Source organism: Scatophagus argus, chromosome 7 (assembly GCF_020382885.2).
Source record: "Scatophagus argus isolate fScaArg1 chromosome 7, fScaArg1.pri, whole genome shotgun sequence".
In the NCBI taxonomy this organism is placed as follows: domain Eukaryota; kingdom Metazoa; phylum Chordata; class Actinopteri; family Scatophagidae; genus Scatophagus; species Scatophagus argus.
In genome coordinates this window covers 6,077,000-6,089,628 of record NC_058499.1, presented here as the reverse complement: position 1 = coordinate 6,089,628, position 12,629 = coordinate 6,077,000, and the positions used below count along the sequence as shown (strand labels likewise).

General features: G+C 41.4%; 1 protein-coding gene across 1 annotated transcript in view; it reads right to left on the bottom strand.

The window, feature by feature from the left end:
- Positions 1–6,913: 6,913 nt before the first annotated feature.
- Positions 6,914–12,629, bottom strand: part of ppm1h (protein phosphatase, Mg2+/Mn2+ dependent, 1H) — a 29,815-nt gene continuing 24,099 nt past the window's right edge. The window contains exons 8-10 of the mRNA XM_046393994.1: positions 11,636–11,743; positions 9,018–9,169; positions 6,914–8,703 (exon numbers count right to left, since the gene is read on the bottom strand). Coding sequence (XP_046249950.1) covers positions 8,556–8,703; positions 9,018–9,169; positions 11,636–11,743 — 408 coding nt within the window. The 3' untranslated portion in view covers positions 6,914–8,555. The remainder of the gene's footprint in view (positions 8,704–9,017; positions 9,170–11,635; positions 11,744–12,629) is intronic.

Below are 12,629 nucleotides of genomic sequence, written 5' to 3'. Positions count from 1 at the left end.
CTTAACTGACATATGGACCCCGTTATTAGATTCACCCTACAGAACCTACAGGGTTTTCCATAATTCAAATAGACTTTTTTTTTTTTAAAACATAAGGTGTCAGCATAGAAAAGTACACAAATTCTGTTCAGTAAAATCGCAGTTTCTGATGTAAATTGAACAATTTCTTCTTGTGGAGAATGGAGAATTTGTAGCTTGCTTTCCCCAAGATTGTTTCTGTCATTTTAGGTACTTCTTTTCACACTAATATGTCGTCAAGTGTTCATTTTTTTGTAAACATGTGTTTTAAGTATCTATTTGATTCTATTAAAGGGGTTAAAATGTCATGATTGAAACCGATGGGTGTATGGGTGGAAACTTGATCCCGCAGCTCCACCACCCAATCACTACTGGTGTAGACTCTGGCTCCATATGACATCATCAACATAAGAGGGCACCGCTTGTATCCAGGGTATTTCGGCTTTACTTGTTGCTTTAATTGTAATGGTATTGTGATTGTGATTTCTGTTTAAAGGTCATGAGACAGAAATAATCGTCAATGAAAAATATAACCACGTTATATTTATATCATTATTATGGTGTAGTATTAAGGAAGTACAATACATATTTATTTATGGTGTTCATATTTTATCCAGGTTTTCAAGTAAATATCTTGTGTCTTACTTAGACTTTAAAGTTTATTCTCTGGGTCTGTTGTACTGCAGTGTCAGGTGTCAGTACTGTAAGATAGGTGAGGTCATAGTGACAACAGAACCCTCGGGAACAGGAAACACCTCTTCACACTACACATCGTGCCTACATCAGAAATGATACGGTGAACCACCAGTGAATGTTGTAGGGACCCATCGGCTCCGCGTCAGCGTCTCCTGCGGGGCCCCGAGCCAGAGTTTCGGATCATCCAGTAGGTCATATGAGGGGAAAGGACGGTTCAGTTGAATAGCTCTGAAGAAAGGAAGAAGAGGAGGAGGAGGAGGAGGAGAGCGGAGGGAGCAAGTCCTGCTTGGGCGGGGTTTCACTCTTATTTGAAGTCTGCACAGAAGAGGAGCGAGGCGGGGAGAGGACAGACCATCTCCGGCTGCATGGGAATGTAGCTGTGGTCGAGGCTCCATTTTACGAGATTTTGTAGTCTTTCTTAAATGTCCTCGTTCTTCTCTTCGCATGTTGACCACGCACTGGCTGAGGTAGTAGTTTGTGCTGTTGGTTGGGTTGTGACACTGCCCGCTATGGAGATGACTGCGCAAGCTACTGCCTTGCTAGTGCTGGTGCCTTCACTTCAGCCGAGGGAATCAAAAAAAAAAAAGCCCCTGCTCTCAGCGCTGTTTTACGGTTTTAACAGGTAATGCAAACCGCTGGTGTAATGTAGCTACCGTGTTGTATTTGAAGCCGTCATTTGCTGCTTTGTAAACGGAAAAATGGCTTGTGGTTGCATTGTGTTGCATTTTGAGCTGTAGCCTTTTCAGGACTGTATCGTGTTTCATCCAATAAAATAGTGAATGGCTGTGTGGGGGGAAAACCACTTCGTTGTATGCAGTTTTAATTTTACCTTGAGATGTGAGATTTAGTGTCATTGACATGCATCTGATTTAAATTGGTCCCGTGCTATCTCTTTTTGCAGGATGGAGGTGAAAGCTTGCAGGTATTGGATGGAAATCCGATATGCAAGTGGGGTTTTTTTTAACGATTTGTTTGCACATTTTTAATGCGCGAGGAAGTCGATATCTGTTATCGATTTGCATAGTTTTCCACCACCTCAGGCGGAGTGTAGAAAGCATGTAGGTCAACAGTGCTGTTGCTATGAGGAGAGGAGTGACGTGGCTCCTGCTGCCCATAGGTATCTGACAATACATCTGCGCTGATGCGCACATGTTGGCTTTATGGCTCTCCCCGACGTCCTTTGTTGATAATGCTGCATACCATCAGACACTGGAGCAGATAGCTCGTGCTCCCACTGCACCTAAACGCATCCTGTGTGCACAGCAGGCGGAAATCTGTGCAGCGCCTAATAATCTGATTATTTTACTAAGACTGGATGGTGCTTGAACTCTGTGGTATGCACAGACAGACACGCCACATGACCCCCCACCCCACACACACACACACACACACACAACCAACCAACCCACAGGCGTTTCAGCAGTGGTGTCCTCGCAGAGGTCCAGCAGTGCAGCGCTGATGTGGGTCATGCGTTGTGAGTTAACCTTTGAAATTCTCCCTCTGCTGCCCAACAGCATCTGGTTGCTCTGTATCACATTAGTATGGACAGTCAGGGGTATCGTGATGGGGGTGGGGACCGGAATGGGTAATGAGCTTTGATTGGCTGCAGGGGCCAGGCAGCCTGGGTCGATTAAACCGTGCAAGGGCTGCAGTCCTTGTGTTCAGACCCCCACAGCCCAGATGATAGCACACTGCTCACCCAGCCGCTGACTTACCGACTGAAGATTGAATCCTGCGTTTGACCTTCCAAGAAGACTCCCATGAAATATTTATGAGTTCACACTTGATAGTGTGTTAGGCAGAGTTATGCTCATCTCGGGCCACAGCTCTGCCCACCAGCATCTGTGCAGATATTAGACAATAAATTCTGTTCCAGCCACTCATTGTAGAGATGCATGTAGGTTGCGATGAAGAGGCGGACTAGTAAACAAACCACACAGGAGGATTGTAGTTGTTGTCAAGCCTGTTGAGTAGCAGTCCTACAGGTCTGCATTAGATTTATTCAAATGAGCGTCTGCCTCATGCAATAAATACAAGTAATCCAGCCTCCAGGGTAAAGCCAAACATCATTTATCACATCGTGGCTGTAAAGACAGCCAGTCTATGGACCAGTGAGCAGCACAGAGGCAGCCTGTGTCCTCCTCATTCATCTTGTGTCAAAGCTCTCATTTGAAGTGGCCCGTAGATAACTCATACTTCCAGCCCTAAAGCAGTAAATTAAAGCTGCCTGCTCAGATGGGTATCACAGCTGCACCTTTGAAGAAGCCGCACCCTTGTCCTGTCAGGACAATCCAGCCTCACTTGTTCACCAACTACCTTCACACATGCTGCATGTGTAATGCGACATGTATGGGAGTAGTGCTGAAACAGTTAGTTGATGAGCTGATGATCAGAAAATGATGTTTTATATCAACGAAGCAAAACGCCAAACGTTTGCTTGTTTTAGCTTCTCAAATGGAGTTGCCTGTTTGTTTAAATAAAGCTGCAAATAACGTTATTATTATTGTTCAACTGCCAATTACTTTATCAGATAGCCTAGTCACAATCACAGTATTTTAGGGGGCGTGGTTATTCAGTGCTTACATGTCTTGTACCTGTAATGTAAGATCAAATAAAGCAGCAAATTCTCACCTTTAAGCACCTGTAACCATCAATTCGATCAATTAATTGGATCAATTAATCAACTAATTGTTGTAGTTCTTAGTTGTAAATTTGATTATCTGTGGGTTTTGGACAAAACAAGCAATCTGAATAATGTCACGTCCTTTGAGAAATTGTAATGGCCATTTTTCACAACTGTGACATTTTATGTATAAAATGAGTAATTGGTTTGAACTTAAACAAAACAGCTGAAACGGCTGACTGCCTTGAAATTATTTGGCAGCTATTTCGACAAGATTCGCAGTCACTTTGACCTTGAACTTTTTCTTTCTTATAGTAAACTGAATATTTTAAAGGTTTTGAACAAAAAAAGGAGATTGCGTCAATGCTTGGCAGAAAAATTGAAATGAAAAAATGAAAATAGTCACTATTTTTATCCCATGACGTGTACAACAAAAAAATAGTCTAAAAAATAGAATCTTTTTACTAAATCCTCCTTTGAAGGGAGGCATGAATGTGGCCCCAGCAGCGCTTCACCTTTCCACTAGATATGAGCATCTCGCTGCAAGCCCACTCAGCATCTCCCTCAGATCTGTCCACGGGTGGGGTGGGAGTGCTGCAACCTTGGAAAAACAAGCCACCCACAGGAATGACTGTGTCATCGCTGCCGTCATCCAATCTGGACCACACACGTGTTGAGAGTAGGAGTGGAGTGCCAGATCAGTTCTGGCCTGACTGGAGGAGGATGCGGCGCTGGCCTGCGGGGACCAGATGGCCCTCCGGCTCCTGCAGTGGACCCAGGAGTGTGAGACTCCCACGATAGCACTTTATGATCGGCTGAGTGTGTGTAAAGGCATTCATAATGGTTTTGTATGTGTGTGTGAAGCGCTCATATACTTATCTTAACATGTGGGCAGGATAACGTGAACTGAAAAGCATGAAAATATTCATTTGTGTTAAAAAAAAAACCCCTCATTGTTTACATTTGTCAGATGTTTGGTTCATAAAGCTCTCCTGGCTTTCTGCTCCATTATCCATCAGTGTGTTTACTGCCCCATCCCACCATATGTGTCTTGATTACTTCCTTTATTTTTAGCTTCTTTTCAGACAAGTCAGAATTTCACTGAGAATTAAAAAATTAAAGAAAGACGATAAATCAAAGAAACAAACTACCAAATACAATAAAAAATCTTGGTAATATGAATATGAAAGACCACAGGACATCAAATTTACCTCCACATATGAAGCTGTATTGTGGGGCAGCACCAGTTAATTTATCTCAGACCTAAACATTATCACCAGTTAAGCTCACTGATACAAGCTTGTTTGAAACCTAATCCCCTCAGTTTCCCCAGCTCCCCCCAAAACCGAGTTCAGTACTGAGATCTTGTCAATGTTTCACTCCTTGTGCCATTTTCAAGACAAGTTAAAATATGTTCCATATTCCTTAAGTTGTAAGAAACAAAAGGACCCCCCATGTAGTCTCTACAGAAAGTACAGCAAATAATAAATGTAACTGGCTGAATTCCATTTAGCTGTTTTAGGGTCCTGGCGCTCTGCATGTTGGCTCACTGTCACACTGTCATGGCTCAATGAACAGAACATCATTAATGTTATGAGCAGCACTTGCTTCTCGTACTACGACAAATCAACATGTTTGGTGTGAAAAGGGTCTGTTTCGCCCTGTTACAGCTCTGGTTTTCAATTCAATTCAATTTTATTTAAAGTGCCAATTCATGACACCGTTATCTCAAGATACTTTACAGGTGTGTAAACAACAACAAGAAAAAAAACAACAAAGAAGAAGAGCATCAGAGAGAAACAGGTCCCAATGCAAAACCCCACACTGAGTAAGCATATGGCGACAGTGGCGAGGAAAAACTTCCTTTTAACAGGCAGAAACCTCGAGAAGAACCAGACTCGGTGTAGGCGGCCTTCTGCTGTGACCGCCTGGGAGGGAGAGGGGGGAGAGGAGAGACATCAGCTAAAGAGTATGTATCAGATAGCGCTGGACACTTTGCTGTTCCCAGCTGATCATAACAATGTGACTTTACTTGATCCACTGCAGGTTTGGCGGTCTGTAAAACCTGCAGTGAAACCTGCGCCACTCCAACCATTATTTCACATTTCGTCTCTCGCTTTACGGTCTTGAATCAGTTTGAGGTATTCCCACCTTACAAAGAAATCATTTTTGGGACGAAATGTGAATTCCTTGGTGTATTTCTTAATAACTCAGAAATATAATGTTGGATTTCAGAAGCGGCACTCACACATAAGCTCGCTGATACAGTCTTTCAAAGGCAAAGACATGCAGTACATCCTCTGTAGAGTACTGTATGAAAGGGCATAGAAATCAGACCAATTCACACCATATTTTCAATTACTCTTTTAAGGTCTCTTGTGCCAAAAGGCATCGAGTTTCCTTTCACTGCTCACAAGCCGTACACAGTGGAATATGTCATGTTTCGTATGATAACTCTTGCTATGAACTATGAAAGCTTTATCCTGTGATTTGATTCCCATCTTTGGTCTTGGGTATTTCAAGTATTTGGTATCACAGCAGTTTCGCCCGACAATGACAGTGTTATTGCTCACGCGTACTCTCACTTTCTGTGCGAGGGAAAGACCTGCTGAAAGAAGGACGAACCTCTCATGCACTACTTTCTTTTGTCCATTTACATCTTTCATCACTTTGGGGTGTGTGTGCTTCAGTATTGAATTGCAGCCCACGCAGCAGCCATGAAATCTTCTGCGAGGCTATTTGTGAACTGATACCCTTCACATTATGGGGACTCAGGAAGTATTCAAATTTTTTACTTCAGTAAAAGTGATGGTTCTATAGTATAAAAACTCTTTGTTGTCAGTCCTGCATTCATAATCAATGTAAAAGTATTATTATCATAAAATTATACCTCCAAAAGTGAGTGCACTCAAAATGGCACATATATCAATGGATTAAAATAACTGATGCATTCATCTGTGAGTATCACTTAAATGATGCATCTGGTAAAAGTGTTGTTATTTAAATTACTTAATAATTTGCTGGGGAGCTTAATCTACAATAACATATTGAAATCTGTAAGTACTCAAAAAATAGTGACATAAATTGGACATCCCCAAGTAAAATGCCAAAACTGCAATTGAGTAAGTATACTTAGTTACCTTACACCACTACAGGCAAGTTGTGATTTTGGGTGTAGATTTTAGGAATTGTAGTAACAATAAAAAATTGTATCCGCAAAAGCTTGAAGTTTGTTTACTTGGAATTATTCTCACAAGTGTATCCCTGAGCCTCGATGAATCAACATCTCATATCTGTTTTTAGGGAGATGTTCCAATAAGCTTTTTCTCCTTATAGATACCAATACCAATGCTTCAACTTTGTGTCCCCCACCCCCACCCCCACCCCCACGCCTTCATGAACTCATCGTGCTCTTTCGCATGATGCATCTTCAAATGTAGTAGCTGATATCTGATCCAGCATTTCAGGCATTTGCGATACCGCTTTTGTATCAGCGCAGCTCTGGTTTTCTCTATTTGCTATACAGTCACAGACTTTTCTTTTATAAGTGGCACAGGAGATTAAGTTGGAAAAAGGTTAAAAGATCAGAAATTGTATATCTTTTAATAGAGAAGAAAAGTGACATTGTTCTAGGTTTCCAAAACAGTACAAATTACGTTGTTTGTTTCAGTAAGATGTACATCACTTACAGTAAAAGAAGGAAAATGTTATTTACATTTTGTACACTTGAGTTACTCTGTTCCATGTTTCACCAGTTTCAGCCACTCATACAGCAGATGATAAGAGATATTTCAGTAGAAGCTGGAAACTACAACTAAAACAAACCAAATGGAGGAAGACCACTGAACCATGGAACAATATTGACTGTAGAGAGACATGTGGTGTTTGTCTACTGACCTGCCTGCAATGATTATCTTATTTACACTTCATTTTAAGTGAAACGTCTTAAAGACCAGAGCGATTTTCACTGTTCGGGGAACCGCCTATGCAGAGAACGGATTCATCTTCGTGGGGAGAATATATCCAAATGATACTAAGAAAAGATAAACATGAGAACATGACAGGGTATTTGAGCATAACGTATATATAAAAATATATATTTTCTACAACAGTATACTCTTCATACAGTTCCCTGGGTGGCTTTTGTTTTTGCTTCAGTGCTTTTTCTCAAAACATTTTTACAAATCTTGCAGGTATGCGAGCAAATCATAAAAATGAAACCAAATACTGGCACAGGAGCCGCAGCTGACGATGCACCCAATGGAGCAAACAGCCCCTGGAAGAGAGGAGGACGATGTGTAATACTACAAAAGGAAGAAAATTATGAGGTAGATGGCCGACTTCTTGATGGACTTCTTCGTTTTTCCTTCTTAACTGTGAATGCTGAACTAGATTTAATAGTGTTGATGTTGTAGGCATCAACAACATCTCCGAGGTGGCTCCTCCTGGTAGTGTTTCCACAACTTGAAAGGTAGCAGTTTCCCTTAGTAGTGAGCGCAGTACCGTAGTGGAACGGATATAACTGAGTGAGATCAGCAGAACAGCAGCTGACAAACTGTCTCGAGAAGGCTTGCAACGTTATTTTTTCCTCCTATGGACAACAGAACAAACAATTGCACGTGACTGAACTCGGCTAATTTAAAAGCTCTACATCGGACAGAGAAGGTACGATCATAACTGCAGGACATCCGTCATCGGATCGTTTTACACTGCGCAGGGTTCAACCAAACACGCTTTTCAAATGCCTGGTAGTATTTACATCTTCAGACTTATAAATATTGTGCATTAGTGAGTAACAGCAATCCTGAGATGTGTGTCACCATCTCGTCTACAAGAGCCCAAGCTGACAGCTTCAGGCATCAGGCAATGTCCTTCAACAAGATTCATGATGGCTTCATCAATATAACAAAAAATAAATAAAAATCAGTCGTTCAACTTTCATTCAGCTCTTTCCATGATTTGGCCTCTCGAACAGCTTGTTTTCTATTAAAAAAAGAAAAAGGACCGGACAAAAAGAGAACAACCTTACTGAAGATGATCAAGGTCTGGCAGAGATCCCATCTCTGACCAGAAACATCTTGGATCTCTCAGCAGACGAGGAAATCCACACTAAAGCACTTTAAAAAAGAGCACAAGGGATGAAGGGAAACTGCAGAAGAGTAGTTGGGAGATCAAGGCAGGGTTCTGTTTCCTTGGTGGCTGTACTGTTGTAGCTTGGCTAGTTCTGTTTGTTGCCGTACATTAGGGGAATGATATAAACTGAGATGTCATCTCCAGAGCCTAATCTGTCGTCAGATATCCTCCAGCCTCGATCCTTCAGCACCCCTCGAGCTCTCATTACAAGGTCTTGAGCTGCCATTGTGTACCTGACATAATAAAAATGATAGATGATTAAGGCGCAGTCACAGCACGGTGATATACAGTAAGATCACATCTCACAATAACTATGCGCCGTTAATCTGTCAGATGAAAATCGTGGCTGAACTTTTTAAATTATGCTAACGAGAGAAGAAGAGTCCGAGCACCCCGTTAATAATCTCACAAGCTTTTCCTTGACTTCAGAGAAAATACTTATCTAAATGTTTGGAAAATTTGCATAATTACGACAAGATAACAACACTCAGCCTCTAAAATACGACAGGGGTGAGAGGAAGTTCAGCTGTGTGATGAGCCAACGTGCCTGTGCTGGTCGTCTGGGTCGCAGTTTGCCAGGAAACAGGTGACTGCTTCAGCTACTTCCTGGTTAGAGAGGACATCCCACAGACCGTCGGTTCCCAGCACCATAACATCGTCGGCTCCATGCTCACACTGCGCCAAAGGGTAGACTCTGACCTGAAGGTGAAAAGAAACAAAACAGGCAAGGCTTGAGAGACAGATGGTTTCTAGGAATTAGTTGAATCTTTAGCATGAATTTCCTATGGAAATGACAGATTAGATTAGACTAATGCTGCCTTCACATGTTGTCAGCAGAATGGGAAGAACAGGAAAAACAACTCATGTTCTGACTTGGGAGTGTTCATGTTTTAGGTGGTTACCCCTCGTGCTAACCTCGTGGTCACATCAAAGAGCCAAAATAGCTTAAACTACTTGTGTTATGTAGAATCTGTAGCAGTTTGTTACCAAATTAAACCAGACTCAAGCGGTATAACATTAGCTGAATCGACTGTACTGGAGTTAATATTGGATTTCACTTTGATGGAGCGGCCAGCAACAGTTTTCTTGACATGTCTGTAGTATTTTTTGTCAGAGAGAAGATATTGCTGGTGTGACTGATTGGACGTGAAACTGGCACAAGTTCCTCTTTGAAGGTTCAGATTACCGAAATTCCTCGCTTTCACTTACACCTCATGCTATCTTGTCATGTGGGGTTAAGTTTGGGATTTGTTTGTCCTGGCTTTGGGATAATTTGGCTGCCTGCACCATACAGTACATGTAATGGTCACAATCTCAGTTTCACGTCTCAGCATGCTAACATTTGCTAACAGCACTAAGCCTAATGCACAGCTGAGGGTGGTGGGAGTGTCAGTTTGTAACTTGGTGAGATATTTCAGTCTGGACCAAAGCAGTGGAGAATCAAGCATTAGAATAGAGTCACACTACTAACATGGCTAAAAACTCAGCAGCAGTGTCCATCAGCGTTGCTGTTGGACTGGATTGTTCACAGGCATCATTGTAATTTTGTTGTAATGGGCCTATTTCTTTGGCAGAAACAAGTTCAAATGAAAACTCCCCACAGCAACACGTGTGACTTATTCCGAGTAACGGGTTTACAGACGGACATGCAACTGTTAAATCATTTTTCATTGACGTTAGTACCACAAACCATAAAGATACCTAAAAAAATATGCGCAGGGCTGGATACCAACGAACTGAGAAAATCTGATGTGTTTTTGGGTGAAATCACCCTTTAATTTTAAATAAATCACCCTTTAATTCTCTTCTATGTATTTTTCTGACAGCTATTGAAGAAAAACGATATGTTACTGTGGCAACTCTTGAGAGGCACAACCTCTCAAATTACTATGCCTGAACAAAAACATATAATGAAATAGCAAGAAAAATACATCCAGTGGCCTTGACTCTGGGGAAAAAAAAATAGCTTGGTTCCTTCAAGTAATTCCTTTGCTACCGAGTTGCCTATTCACAGTAGATATGCCAGCTTACTGCAGAAGCTGCTGCGAAAAGAGCACAGCATGACCACAGCAGCTGTGAAAGCGGTTGTAATTGAATCAGAATGACCTCTGCATTCAATCATGAGTCTTCGTGTTGTGGTAAACCTTGTGGTTTAAGTCGAGCTTTGCAAGAGAGAGAGAGAGAGAAGGACTCAGGCTACTGGTACAGTTCCAAGAACTGATTTCAAAATAGGGATTTAAATGGCAACAAAATATCTCTGAAAGAGAGGTGATGACCAGAGCAGCTGATTTTTGACCCAGTGTCCATATTTGATCTCATGATGAGTATCATCTGATGTCTCCAAGTGGCAAAGCTAACTTTTTATATATATATATATAACCTGGCAGAAATCAATTATTCTAACTTTGCAGGAAGTGTTTTCCGCAGCATGTTCTCCCATCTCACCCAAACATAGTAATTATTTATATGACAATTGCTTATTTTTCATGGCAATTAAACCTCAAGCGCTCAGGTTTGAGATGTCTTCTCATGTACTAATAATGTTTTACACTCACTAGTGACTACAAGCATCTCGGAGGAAAAAATAAATATGAAAAGAAACACAACATCAAAAAGGAAGCTAAACTGTGACTGAACTCTGACGCCAATGAATTAAAGACCAACAGAATTTGTGGGCTTCGTGACTACTGCAATCATGTGCAGCAGACACTGGGAAGGAAAAGAGTCATCTGAGAGCGACGGCCAGCTGGGAATGTTAATGTGCATGTTGACCACGAGGTTATGAGACAAAGTAAAAGGAAAGACTGGATAAAATACTGTAACGCTGTTCAAGTGTTATATACTGTTGGCCCTCCAGGAACTTCACTTTCTAACCATTTGAAACAGGAGGAAGCAAAGATTTCTTCACCAAATGCATCACACGACATGCATGGTGTTACGTTTTATTCGTTTGCTCACTTCTTCTGTACACCAAAAGTTCATGTCCCTTATCTGGAAGATACTGCAGAAAATCACACAATGAAGTGACAGTTTGGGACAAGTGTGCAAATAGAACCACGCAAATTCACAAACCTTTAGTATTACTAAGTACACTCTTAGCTGTGTGTAAACGAAAATGTACATTTGTCTTTACAAAAGAAGACATAAAGAAGAAGTGGAGCCTACCTCTGGGCAGCAGGAAAGGAAGGGCTTAATGTAAATGTTGGAGTCATGCACTTTGAGATTGTGGTCCCCAAGACCACGAGTGACCCCAATGGTCGCCAACACACGTGCCTGCATAAAACCAAAAAAAAAAAAAGTTAAAGTGATGTACAGCACAACCTCCATAGGAGTCAAACAATCTTAAAATGTTCCACGATCAGCTTCTCTAATAAAGTAACTCCTCAATTTTAGAGTCTTAAAGGGTATTTTCAGTTTATTATAAGTTAATTTTTGTAGCTTTCACTGTCATTCCTTTCAGTTATGATAGCATCTTATACATCAAAGTTATTTCTGAGACGTGGGCCTCATCACTACAACAAATTCAGACTTTTTTTTTTTTGCACTTGTAAGCAAGTGCAGCTGAAATGCAAAGGGAAACACACAACTACAGCGAAGTGGAAGTTGAACCAGGACACTGTTGGTTTGGATGGATGGATGGATGGATGGATGGATACTTGATTGATCCCGAGGGAAATTCAAGAATAATTTTACAGGTTGCCTTTATTATCATTTGACTAAGCTGAGAATTTGTTTAAAAACTGCCACTGTACCCCCCACTGTGCAATATTATCATTACCGACAGGAGTGATGGGTCAAAACTACAAAAATAAGAACCGCGTTCAAATAAACTGGAATTATGTGTCATGTCGAGAAACAGAGTTGTCTGATACGTTAAGCAGGGCAGGATAAGACTTTGACGGCTGTGCAGGTTCCTGTTCCCAAGCACAACATTTGACCGCAAACTACTCTATTGAACTGGGAGAGTGTGTATGAGGCAGGTTTCTTAAATGTAACTGTGAATCCAGATATTTTTAACCAAGAGCAGATATACGTACTCATCCTTGTGAGTACTTGGGCTGAGCTCATTAAAATACTGTGTGAATTCAGTGAGCTTTCTGCGAGTCTGTGAAGAATAACGTGCACATCCTGAGCCACATTTCACCGGCCGATACAGGCT